This window comes from Thamnophis sirtalis, unplaced genomic scaffold (assembly GCF_051295495.1).
Source record: "Thamnophis sirtalis isolate CommonGarterSnake01/CBP01778 unplaced genomic scaffold, rThaSir2_p1.2 scaffold_2, whole genome shotgun sequence".
Classification (NCBI taxonomy): domain Eukaryota; kingdom Metazoa; phylum Chordata; class Lepidosauria; order Squamata; family Natricidae; genus Thamnophis; species Thamnophis sirtalis.
The window spans coordinates 43,880,618-43,893,235 of record NW_028261382.1 but is presented as its reverse complement, the minus strand read 5'-3'; the positions used below and the strand labels follow the sequence as shown (position 1 = coordinate 43,893,235).

The window sequence follows — 12,618 nt, the reverse complement described above, 5'->3', positions numbered from 1 at the left end:
GAGGCAGAGAGGGGGACAGAGCCATATGCCAGTTATCAGCTGCCTTTAGAGTCAGACATCAGTGAGGCAGAAGAACAGCTGGAGCCTGTTCCCAGTGTGCGCATGCACAGAGCTGCCAGATGAAGGGAACGGCTAAAGAACAGGTGTCGACTTGGGAGGAAGGCCACAGTGGACAATGAATGGCCCCTCCCAGAGGAAATAAAAGAGGAGTGCAAGGGGAGTGGAGTTTGCAGGAGAATATTCATTCGCTTAATTGGTCCATGAGTCTCCGACGATCCTGGCCAAGTTTTGCAGAGATCGGCCTGGCAGCTCTCCAAGCCAGAGAAGGTCTGTGACTGTAAATCCTCCCTCGAAAGACTTTGCTGGATGTGAATGGGCAGAATTCACAGCAAATTAATAAAAGGGACAAGGAGTTTGTTAAGCCTAGGTCAGAATACACGCACGCTCTTGGCAATAACGCAGTTCGATTGCAGCTTCCGGTGTGAACCTGGTCTTTTACGCCGGACGCCCACCGTTTTGGGGGAAAAAAACAACACCTTTCTCTGTCGCTTTTCCTCAGGTGGCCATCGAATTCGACGAGCACATCAACGTGGCATTCAGCTGCATCTCCGCCGGCTGCAAGACAGTCCACGAGTACATCGGCGGCTACATCTTCCTGTCCACCCGGACAGCTGACCGAAGCCAAACGCTGAATGAAGAGCTCTTCCACAAGTTGACCGGGGGCCACGAAGCCCTCTGATGTTTCTCCTACCAAGGCCTTCCCTCCTCCAAGGAGCAGCTGATGGGCAGAATGCACTGCCTATGTTCTATGGCAGGGGGTGCGCGAAGGCCCTTATTGGAGTCCAGGCATCCATCAAGACGATGAAAACGATGGGAGTGAAAAAAAGAAACGTTCTCCATGGAAGAGAAATGTTTCTCAAAGGCCACATTAACTAGGGATGTGTTGTTTTTGTTTCCTTTTAGTAATTTCACGGGCCCTTCGAGAGCTCGCAACTAGGACTAAACAGCAGAGTTAAGAGAACTTTACTAGTTCAACTATTCAAATATCTTGCCAAGGAGGGACGGTATTTTACTCCTCCGGGAAAACTCAGGGATTTACTCAACGCAAGTTGAGGTTCAGTGACTTGTCGTTATTTTTGTACGGTTTGCAAAAAAAGGGATGGGGGGGTGTTTGTCACGTGGATTGCGGTTTTGAGCGCTTTTGTGTTATCATCTTCCTATAAAGAGGATTTTTCACGGAAACGCTTTTCTTCCCGGTGTGATTATTCTTCGTCAGAATGGCCTGGATTGGGAGGAGGTTGTTTAATGTCCCCCCCTCCCAGCTACAAGTGATCTTTGACTTATGACCACAATTGAGAACAAAATTTCCGTCCTAAGTCGCTGAAGTTGGGGGAGGCAAGTCAGACCCTGATTTGACGACTGTTTTTATGGCGGTCGTTTAAGTGAACGCCACCATCATACGTACGGAACGATTGTTCCATTTTTTTTTGCCAAAAACTGCTATAAAAGAGGAGGGTTGGGGAGGAACCTGGGCCAGTCCTGGAGTCTGGGGAAGGCTCTGAGGAGGGCTCTGTGTCGGAGGCAGAGAGGGGGCCAGGGCCGTCTGACAGTTATCAGCTGCCTTCGGAGTCAGACATCAGTGGGGCAGAAGAACAGCTGGAGCCTGTTCCCAGTGTGCGCATGCACAGAGCTGCCAGACGAAGGGAACAGCTAAAGAACAGGGATCGACTTGGGAGGAAGGCCACAGGTGGATGGTGAATGGCCCCTCCCAGAGGGATTAAAAGAGGAGCCAAAGTGGAGTGGAGTTTGCAGGAGATCATTAGTTTGCTTCATTGGTTCGTGACTCTCCGAGGCTCCTTGCCATGTTTTGCAGATATCGGCCTGGCAGCTTAAGCGACTCACTGAACAACTGTAGCAGGGAAGGTCATAAAACGGGGCAAAACTCACTTAGCAATGGGAATTTTGGGCTCACTTGTGGTCCTAGGTTGAAGCTCTACCAGAACGGCACCAGAGATATATTTTCTACGGGGAGGAGAAAAAGAGAAAGTTGACGGCTGTTCTAATTGCGTAGTGAAAGTTCCTGGTTTCGTTACGTGTTCAAAGACAGGTGTGATCAACGGGTGTCGGATGAAATGAAGGGAGGGTAGGCGATCCAGGTCAGGAAGGGTCACTCAAGAGGCAGGAGGCCGCCTGGGAAGAGAAAAAGAGCAGACAGCCCAGAGAGGGGTGTTATTCCTTCCAAAATACAGGTAGTCCTTGACTTACGACGGTTCATTTAGTGACCGTTACGACGGCGCTGACAGAAGTGATTTGTGGCTCTTTCTCACACTTACTACAGCACTGTTGCAGAACCCCTCCACGGTCGCCTGAGACGTTGGGCAAAACCGACTCACATTTATGACGGCTGCCCTGTCCCGGGATTACGTCGTGACCCCTCTTTTGGCGACCTTGTGACGAGCAGAGCTCACGGGGAAGCCAGATTCACCGAACAGCGCCTGTCGCTAAATTAACGACTGCGGTGATTTGCTTAACGAATTAGGTCGTAAAAACGGAGCGAAATTCGCTTCGCAAAGGCCTCCCTTAGCAACAGGAATTCTGGGCCCGGTCTTGGTCGTAAGTCGAGGACTACCTGCAATTGCGACCCTACCTGGAATCTATAAGACCAGCTGTTTCTATGTGGCATCTGTTGAACCCCTCTACAGCCTACACTGAAACACACACACACACACAGCTTCAAACTGTTGGTTTTATCCACATATGTATTCTGGGCCCCCAGCAGCCTCAAACTGTTGGTTTATCCAAATATGTATTCTGGGCCCCAGCAGCCAGCGGAGCTGGCAGCAGATTCAGAGAGTAAGGACTTTGACAAACCTGGGCCTGAAGACTCTGAGGAGGGCTCTGGTCGGAGGGCAGAGAGGGCCGCGTTTACGGCAGGTTAAGCATCACGCAGTCGTTAATTTAGGACAGATCCCCGTGTGCTCATGCACAGAGCTGCCAGACAAAGGGAACGGCTAAAGAACAGGGGTCGACTAGGGAGGAAGGCTCCAGGTGGACGGTGAATGGCCCCTCCCATAGGGAATACAAGAGGAGCGCAAAGGGAGTGGAGCTTGCAGGAGGCAATTAGTTCATTTCTGCATTCTTCCCAAGTATTGCGGCGTCTGAAAGATATCGACCTGGCTACTCTCCAAGCCTGCTCAAGGTCGGTAATTGGGAACTCTCTTGAAAGACTCTGGGAGAGGAAAGATTTTGCTGGAGAGGAATTCACTGTCAATTAAATAAAAAGGGGTTTATCGTGACGAGGACTCGGCTTCGTGCCGCTGGGGAAGCCTAGGTCACAACAGCGTGTCTTCAACGTTCAGAGCCCTGAACTTGGGCCTAAGACTTGGAAGAAGCTTCAGACTTACGTCGGGGTCGAAGCTGCAGTGCTCTGCTGAAGTAGCAGGGGAGTAACAGCCCGTCCGCGTTGCCTGGGGTCAGGATGACTCCGTTAGCCGAGCGGAAGAAAGCGATTCCATCTAGGGGGAAGGAGAAATTCTCTGAGTCAAAGAACACGCATCGTTTTCTTCCCCTTGTCTCTAAAAGACGGGCAGACAAGTTGAGACTCCTCTCCCAGGATTTCGGACTGGTTCCCACCCACCTTTAAATTCCATCCTCAGTCTCAGAAAAGAATACTTCTAGGAAGGAAAGAAGAAGGGAGGGAGGGAGGGAGGAAGGGAAGGAGAAAGGAAGGAGGGAGGGAGGGAGGGAGAAAGGAAGGAAAGAGCCTGTTCCCAGTGTGCGCATGCACAGAGTTGCCAGACGAAGGGAAGAGCTAAAGAACAGGGGTCGACTTGGGAGGAAGGCCACAGGTGGACGGTGAATGGCCCCTCCCAGAGGAAATAAAAGAGGAGCGAAAGGGGAGTGGAGTTTGCAGGAGATCATTAGTTTGCTTAATTGGTTCATGACTCTCCGAGGCTCCTGGCCAAATTCTGCAGAGATCGGCCTGGCAGCTCTCCAAGCCAGATGAGGTCTGTGACTGTAAATCCTCCCTCGAAAGACTTTGCCGGATGTGAAGGAGCAGAATTCACACCATATTAATAAAAGGGGTTTATCGAGACGAGGACTCAGCTTCGTGCCGCTGGGGAAGCCTAGTTCGGAACAGGTGGTCTCCACTCACCTGCCAGGGCCTTGGGAATATCAATGATTATGGCCACTTCAGAACTGTCTCTCATTCCTGGAAAGAAAAGGGAAATATACTTGAAGGCATTAAATTAAGATCGTACATACCAGGTTGATTATTCAATAATTTTGGTGGGGGTTCACACATCGCGCTATGCCCTAGTTCAGTGTCAGCCCTACGAGGTAGACCAGATGAATGAACCCATGCCACTTAAATCTGGGTTACTTTTACTGTAACAGGTAGAGTAATAGGACCTTGCAAGTTTGAAAGAGTTTCTCCCTCCCCCTTTCTCATATTATTTCCTTGGCCAGGGTTCAATCCCCGTTTATCTGACCAATGCCATTGGGAGCGTGCTTCTTCTTGTACCAATAAAGGAGAATATTTGTAGCTCAGGGTTGAAATGTGAGGTCCTTAGTGCCCTTTTCCGGAAGATGTTTCATGACCCAACTAGGTAACGTCCTCAGGGCTAGAAGGGAAAGGAGTTTGCTCATTCTAGTACTGATGATGTTGCCTAGTTTGGCCATGAAAAGTCTGCAAAGAGATAACCAAGCTCAGAGAGCACTGAAGTGCCCTCACTTCCTTCTGTCTGTCAAGGTCGTTCCCTGTTCCCTCTACAGGGATGGAGGATGGAGGATGAAGGAAGGAAGGAAGGAAGGAAGGAAGGAAGGAAGGAAGGAAGGAAGGAAGGAAGGAAGGAAGGAAGGAAGGAAGATAGCAATAGCACTTAGAGTTATGTTGTGGCCCGGCAGGAGCCGTTGGAGCTGCCACCAGACTCCGACAGTGAGGGGCACTATGAGTCAGCCCTGGAGGATGTGGAGGACCCTGGACAGGGTTCCGACTCCGAGCAGGGCGCAGAGAGGCTGGTTGGCCACCAGGTGGCGCCTGAGCCTTGGATCAGTGGGGAGGAGACAAGAGAGTGTGATCCAGAATCCAACTGTGAGTTGTTCCGGGATGCATGCCGTTGAAGGGCTACTCGGTGTCAAGAACAACTACGTAATTACAGGAGGTAATTACGCTCAGCTGATGGTCCTTAGGCTCCTCTCCGGACTATAAAAGAGACTGCTTGTGCCACGCCCTTCTTGCAGAAGTCAACGTTAGGGGCTAAAGAGAAACGAACTTGGCAGGCTGGATTGCTGCCAGAGTTTGTCTGCATTGCTGCCAAGGTTTCTCGGACTTGCTGCCAAAGTCCTTATCGGTTTGTTTATTTGGCTTTCAGCCACCGAGAGTCTGGACTTGCTAATTAAAGGACATTCCATTTTACGCTTGTCTCGGCTTTCGTTACGGGACGGAGGAGGGGGGTGTCAGAACAGAGTTATATACCACTTTACAGTGCTTTTGAAGCACTCACTAAGATTGCTCCCAACAATCTGGGTCCTCATTTTACCGACCTTGGAAGGACAGAAGGCTGAGTCAACCTTGAGCCCATCAGATCAAACTCCTGGCTGTGGGCAGAGTTAGCCTGCAATACTGCATTCTAACCACTGTGCAGTCTTTTGCTTGTACCGAGCATCTTTATAATGAATCGAAAAATCCAGGGTGGTCTCCGTCCCGAAGGACCCTAACCGCGATTAAAACCGAGTGCGAATGAGAGGCTGTTTGAAACCCCCAGTGGGCAAGGATTCTGATGCCACCGAACACAAGACAACCGACCCCCCCCCCTCTCCTCCTCTCACCACTTAGGACGGCCCCCTCCCCTGGCAATCCGGGGGCTAAATGGATGTGCGTTCTTCCCATCCGGGACAGGCCATGCTGGCGAATGGCTGGCCAGTGGCGCAGAAGTGTGCCGTGAGCCACGGTCTCTGGGAAATCCTGTAGGGTGTGCAGCGCGGTTAATTCCAGCTCCGGAACCTGGAAGGGCGATAACTTACCGTCAATAGCGCGTAGCCCTTAGACTTATATACCGCTTTACAGTGCTGTGCACGTTTGCAGAGATACGTGCGACTTCGGCGTTGAGTCATGCTGGCCACATGACCACGGAGGCGTCTTCGGACAGCGCTGGCTCTTCGGCTTTGAAACGGAGAAGAACACTGCCCCCTAGAGTCGGGAACGACTGGCACAGATGTGTGAGGGGAACCTTTAGAGAGCCACAATTTTGCAGGCAGTTTTGCTCTGGATCTCTGAACGTTAAAATCGGCCCCTGACCCGGATTTCTGTAGCAAATGCTCCATTATTCATTTTTCATTATTCATCGGTTACAGATATCTATTTTCTGCTCCCAAAATAAAAATTCTACGCAACAGCCACGCTTCTGCACCGGAATGATCTCGGAAATCCTTACCTGTAGCGAGTGCCCTTGATTGGCACGGATCTGGAGGTGTCCGCCGGACGGATGTCGGCACAGAGTGAATCGCTGTTTTTCATTCGACTCCACCACCCTCTCCACGTCCTCCTGAGACCAGGCCTTAAATTGGGGCAGACGAAGAATCTCCCCCACGTCGACAAAGCCGTCTAAGGTTCAGGAACGAAAGAACAAAGACTGGGTAAGTAAGAAGGCTAAGTCACATTTGGCTTAAGCCACAAATTGCCGGCACCGAGATCCAGAGTTCCGAAGGCACGGATGACAATGCCTGCACGCAACACGCTGTTAACGTTGATGATGATCCCTAGCTGGGTAATGAAACGTCTGCAAGAAAACAACCAGACTCGGAGAGCACCAAGGGCTCCAGACACACACACACACCACACCACACACCAGACACACCACACACAACAAGCCATGTTTCACAAAAACTGACTTTTCCTTCTTCGTAAGCTTGAAGTTCTCTGAGTTTAGTTGCCTTCCTGCAGATATTTCATCAGCAAACAAGATAACATTGTCGGTGTTAGAAGAGAGTGTGGTTTGCAGGAAGGAAGAGGGGGGAGGAGGAGGAGGAGGGGGAGGAGGAGAAGAAGAAAAAAAACATGAAGGGAGGAGGAGGAGGGGAGGTGGAGGAGGGGAAGAAGTGGAGGAGGGAGGAGGAGAAGAAAAAAACATGAGGAAGAGGGGAGGAGGAGGAGGGGGAGAAGGAGAGGGAGAGGGGGGAGAAGGAAGAGGAGGAGGAGAAGAAGAGGAGGGGAGGGGGAGGAGGAGAAGGAGGAGGAGGAAGAGAAGGAGAAGAAAAAAAACATGAAGGGAGGAGGAGGAGGGGAGGGGGAGGAGGGGAAGAAGAGGAGGAGGGAGGAGGAGAAGAAAAAAACATGAAGAGGGGAGGAGGAGGAGGAGGGTGAGAAGGAGAGGGGGAGGAGGAGGAGGAGGAGGAGAAGAAGGAGAAGGAGAAGGAGAAGAAGAAGAAAAAGAAGAAGAAGAAGAAGAAGAAGAAAAAGAACATGAGGAGGAGAGGAGGAGGAGGAGAGGAGGGGGGGAGGAGGAGGAGGAGGAGAAGAAGAAGAAGAAGAGGGGGAGGAGGAAGAGGAGGAGGAGGAGAAAGGAAGGAGGAGAAGAAAGAAGAAAGGCGAAAGATGTGGCACAGAGATGTTTGCACCCAGATGACACATTGCATAAGGAAAAATGGATTGTTTATTTTTGTAATTGAAAAATAAGAAAACTCTTTATAAATTTTTTTTAAAAAAGGAATCAACTCACCCGATGACATGTGGAGGCCCATCTTTTCGGCCCCGTGGCGCAAAGCATAGGAGAGCGCTTTGGATAAGCGGACATCCGGATCCTGGAACAAAAATTTGGGAGAGAAATCCAGGATGGTGAGAAGCAATGGAAAACGGTAAAAAGATCTTGGAGAATGGGGTGAAGGAGGAGGAGGAGGAGGAGGAGGAGGAGGAGGAGGAGGAGGAGGAGGAGAAGGAGGAGGAGGAGGAGGAGGAGAAGCCCTGCCCTGCAAGGTGCTTTTTGCAAATAGTCCTCGGTTTACGACCATTCACTTAGAGACTATTCCAAATTACAATGGGACTTGACTGGTCCTCAGACTTACAACCGTTGCGGCATTCCCCACGTTCCCATGATCAAAATACCGGCATGTACTGGTAGTCCTCGACTTACAACAGTTCATTTAGCAACCGCTCCAAGTTACAACGGCACTGGGGATCTTTTTTTTAAATACAATGGTGGCATAACTAAAAAATTAGAAAGGGGAAGATTATAACTCAATATAAGTCTGTGTGTTACTGTTCGAATTATATACGTTTGTTAAACATAACAAATTGGTATTTTATCAGTAGTAAAAGGTGTGATATCAAGAATAGGGAGATGGGCACAAAAAATAATATACTGAAATGTTGAATAATTAAAGAAAGATTATAATCCAACAAAATATGCGTCATTACTGCTAAAAGTCTATAAGATTGTTCATTGTGTTGAATATGAAGAGTATTGTTTTATTTGTACTGAAATGTAACTCTCGTTCCACACTCTTCGCACAACGAAATGTTTGTAGAAAAATAAAAAATACAAAACCTTTTTAAAAAAAAGTTACAACAGCACTGAAAAAAAGGGACTTATGATACTTTTTCACCCTTACGACCATTGCAGCCTCCCGGTGGTCGCGGGATCAGAATTCAGCCTCCTGGCAACTGGCTCATATGTATGACCATTGCCGTGTCCCAAAAGGCCCCGTGATCCCCTTTTGCGACCAGCAAAGTTCACGGGGGGTGGGGTGGGGAAGCCAGATTCACTTAACAACCGGGTTGCTTGCTTAGAGAGTCGCTTATTAACCCCTGTGGCGAGGAAGGTCGCAAAACGGGGCAAAAACTCACTTAGCCAACGTCCTGCCTCACGACAGAAATGTCGGGCTCCATCGCGGTCGTTAAGCCGAGGACTGGGAGGTACAAACTCGTGAGCCGAGCGTTTAAGGTCTCTCCCAGCTCTATTCTGATCGATTGGAATAGTACGGGGTCTCCTGCTCGAGTAGGGGGCTGGACTAGAAGACCTCCAAAGTCCCTTCTAGCTCTATTCTATTTGATTGATTGATTGAAATGCTACAGGGTCTCCTGCTCGAGCAGGGGGCTGGACTAGAAGACCTCCAAGGTCCCTTCCAGCTCTATTCGGATCGATTGATTGATTGAAACGCTACAGGGTCTCCTGCTCGAGCAGGGGGTTGGACTAGAAGACCTCCAAGGTCCCTTCCAGCTCTATTCGGATCGATTGATCGATTGAAATGGTACGGGGTCTCCTGCTCGAGCAGGGGGCTGGACTAGAAGACCTCCAAGGTCCCTTCCAGCTCTATTCTATTTGATTGATCGATTGAAACGCTACAGGGTCTCCTGCTTGAGCAGGGGGCTGGACCAGAAGACCTCCAAGGTCCCTTCCAGCTCCATTCTGATCGGTTGATCGATTGTGACACAAGGTGAAATCTTTGGTGGAGATTCTTCCTTAATCCAAGGAAGGAAGGAAGGGAGGAAGCTGGACTCGAAGAGGGATCCACCTGACCTGATCTCTGGATCTTCTCCCGCTTCTTCGCTCTCGCTCTCTTCTTGCCGAGTTTTGCAAAGCTGCCTCGCCAACCTTTGACCCTGCTTCGGCCATGTGTTTTATGCCTGCCGAATCCTCCTGGGCAGACCCTGCAATTATTATTATTATTATTTTCTCTCCCTGACGATGGGAGATTTAATTTCTAGTCTGTGCCCTTTGCCACTTCGCCCTGGTCTCGCTTGCCGGGAGAAGAGGAGGAGGGGGTTTTGCCCTTTTAGTGTCAATAGCCTGAAATCTCTCCAATGCACCGTAAGTGGGAGGGGAGGGGAGAGAAACCTGGGAGTCAGCTGATCTGCTAGGGCTGCATGGGCTTCTGGGAGTTGTAGTTTTTTATCTTCTCCATTACCTTCTCACTAAGTCTGCAGTCGGGATGTTCTCCGGCTAGGTTGGCGTTTACTGTGCTCGAAGGGGGATTCAGGGGAGGGGGATTCCGGCCAGCAGGCTTGGAAATGCTGCATGAAACGGGGCTCGTCGGAAACACAGGGAGTCCTTGATTTACAACCGTTCATTGAGCAAACATACGAGAAGGGTTGCAGGAACTGGGCATGGCCGGTCTAGGGAAGAGAAGGGCCAGGGGAGACAGGAGAGCATCTTCCAATATTTGAGGGGCTGCCACAGAGAGGAGTTAGGGGGTCAAGCTATTCTCCAAAGCACCAGACATGGAAGAATGGATGGAAACGGAACAAGGAGAGATTCAACCTGGAAACAAGGAGGAATTTCCTAACAGTGAGAACAATCCACCAGTGGATCAGACATTGCCTTCAGAAGTTGTGGGAGCTTCATCCCTGGAGACTTCCAAGAAGAGACTGGACTGCCATCCGTCAGAAATGGTGTTGGGTCTCCTGATTGGGTGGTGGGTTGGACTAGATGACCTACAAGATCCCTTCCAACCCTGTTAAATTGAACTTTATAATGCCTTGATATGACCCCAGCTAGTATATTGCATCCAGTTTTGGTCACCACACTATAAAAAGGGAGGTTGGGACTCTAGAAAGAGGGCAGAGAAGAGCAACCAGGATGATGAGGGGACTGGAGGCTAAAACAGACGATGAACAGTTGCAGGAACTGGGCCTGGCTGGTCTAGGGAAGAGAAGGACCAGGGGAGACAGGAGAGAATCTTCCAATATTTGAGGGGCTGCCACAAAGAGGAGGAAGGGGGTCAAGCTATCCTCCAAGGCCAGAGAAGGAAGAATGGATGGAAACGGAACAAGGAGAGATTCAACCTGGAAACAAGGAGGAATTTCCTAACAGTGAGAACAATCCACCAGTGGATCAGACATTGCCTTCAGAAGTTGTGGGAGCTTCATCCCTGGAGACTTCCAAGAAGAGACTGGACTGCCATCCGTCAGAAATGGTGTTGGGTCTCCTGATTGGGTGGTGGGTTGGACTAGATGACCTACAAGATCCCTTCCAACCCTGTTAAATTGAACTTTATAATGCCTTGATATGACCCCAGCTAGTATATTGCATCCAGTTTTGGTCACCACACTATAAAAAGGGAGGTTGGGACTCTAGAAAGAGGGCAGAGAAGAGCAACCAGGATGATGAGGGGACTGGAGGCTAAAACAGACGATGAACAGTTGCAGGAACTGGGCCTGGCTGGTCTAGGGAAGAGGAGGACCAGGGGAGACGTGACAGCAGTGTTCCCATATTTGAGGGGATGCCACAGAGAGGAGGAAGAGGGTCAAGCTATCCTCCAAAGCATCCAAAGGCCAGAGAAGGAAGAATGGATGGAAACTGACCAAGGAGAGATTCAACCTGGAAATAAGGAGGAATTTTCTTGCAGTGAGAACAATCAACCCACGGAAGAGAAGTTGCCTTCAGAGATTGTGGGAGCTTCATCCCTGGAAAGCTTTCAAGAAGAGACTGGACTGCCCTCTGTCAGAAATGGCATAGGGTCTCCTGCTTGGGTGGCGGGGTTGGACTAGATGACCTACAAGGTCCCTTCCAACTCTGTTAATTGTTAAAGGTGTAACTTTGCAACTGGTCCTCACACTTAGAGTAGGCAAGGCTGCCCCATACATGATCACAATTAGGGAACCTGTCAGGTGTCTGTGACAGCTGTGGCATCCTGGGATCATGTGACCTCCGTTGGTGACCTTAGGGTTCACAGGCGGTCCTCGACATACGACCGAAACATTTCCGTTGCTAAGCGAGAAACACTCGTCACGTGAGTTTTGCCCCATTTTATGGCCCTTCTTGGTCACCACGAAGTGAATCACGGCAGTTATTAAGTGAATCCATCCTCTTCCCTATTTGATCTTCAGAAGGTCGCGAAAGCGGATCGCGTGACGGACACTGCGACCATCCTAAACAGGAATCAGTTGCTAAGGGTTTGAATTTTGATCACGTGACCATGGGAGGGAGGGGGGGATTATGCAAAAAAAATGGTCCTAAGGCACTTTTCCCAGCGTTGCTGTAACTTTGGTCACTAAATGAATCGTTGTAAGTCGAGGACTATCTATATTTTAGGATAGTATTTTTTTTTTAAATGCAGCCTTACGCCCAGACAGCCACTGGGGGTCACTCTTGCCTTCCTTTGCTCCTACTTGGTATGGTTAAAGCTAGCGTCCTGCTTCCCAATCTCCGGAAAGTCATTTCAAGGACAAAAACAGCTGAATATTAGAGGAATTTAAAAAAAAAAAAACACCTACTATCCCAACTCCCAAAGACCATTGTATCCCCAAAGTACAATACACCCCCCCCCTCTTCAAACCGGCAGCTGAAATGGGAGCAATTAATGAAAAGTGCCATTCCTGTCTCTCTCTTTTTTTTTTTGCTTCTTCCAATGTCTTTTCTTTATTTCATCTCCCCAGCCTGTTCGACGCGAAGATGGTTTTCCTTCCACCGAAGAAAGTTTTTTTTTAAAATTTATTTTATTTTTCTCCTCCTGGGATTTTTGCTTCTTTGCATCCTTGTCTTCGGCGCTTCAGACTTGGGAACGCCCAAAAGAGTTTGTGGGTATTTAGAGCAGACGATGACGAAGCAATGCGAAGGATGCGTTTCAAAAGAATTACTCAGCAGAAGAATATTTGGATAGAGAGACCGAAGGATGATA

At 49.5% G+C, this 12,618-nt stretch overlaps 2 protein-coding genes and 1 long non-coding RNA gene across 4 annotated transcripts in view; 2 read left to right on the top strand and 1 right to left on the bottom strand.

The window, feature by feature from the left end:
* FERMT3 (FERM domain containing kindlin 3) overlaps nt 1–1,310 on the top strand; it is a 17,620-nt gene extending 16,310 nt beyond the window's left edge. Inside the window, exon 14 of the mRNA XM_087705218.1 lies at nt 560–1,310. Within this exon, the coding sequence (XP_087561344.1) occupies nt 560–739 (180 nt within the window). The 3' untranslated portion in view covers nt 740–1,310. The remainder of the gene's footprint in view (nt 1–559) is intronic.
* Nucleotides 1–9,786, bottom strand: part of TRPT1 (tRNA phosphotransferase 1) — a 12,332-nt gene extending 2,546 nt beyond the window's left edge. The window contains exons 1-7 of one of the 2 annotated variants that reach the window (XM_087705223.1): nt 9,519–9,784; nt 7,722–7,803; nt 6,438–6,607; nt 5,833–6,007; nt 4,157–4,213; nt 3,405–3,515; nt 1,413–2,190 (exon numbers count right to left, since the gene is read on the bottom strand). In XM_087705223.1, coding sequence (XP_087561349.1) covers nt 2,168–2,190; nt 3,405–3,515; nt 4,157–4,213; nt 5,833–6,007; nt 6,438–6,607; nt 7,722–7,803; nt 9,519–9,614 — 714 coding nt within the window. In that variant the 5' untranslated portion in view covers nt 9,615–9,784 and the 3' untranslated portion in view covers nt 1,413–2,167. Of the gene's footprint in view, nt 1–1,412; nt 2,191–3,404; nt 3,516–4,156; nt 4,214–5,832; nt 6,008–6,437; nt 6,608–7,721; nt 7,804–9,518 lie in introns of those variants that run through there. The other variant, XM_087705222.1, reaches the window with a different exon arrangement.
* On the top strand, nt 6,467–12,618 carry LOC148048716 (uncharacterized). Its single transcript, XR_015695505.1, has 3 exons — nt 6,467–6,639; nt 7,710–7,857; nt 12,377–12,618. It is a non-coding gene; the product is annotated as an uncharacterized LOC148048716 (long non-coding RNA).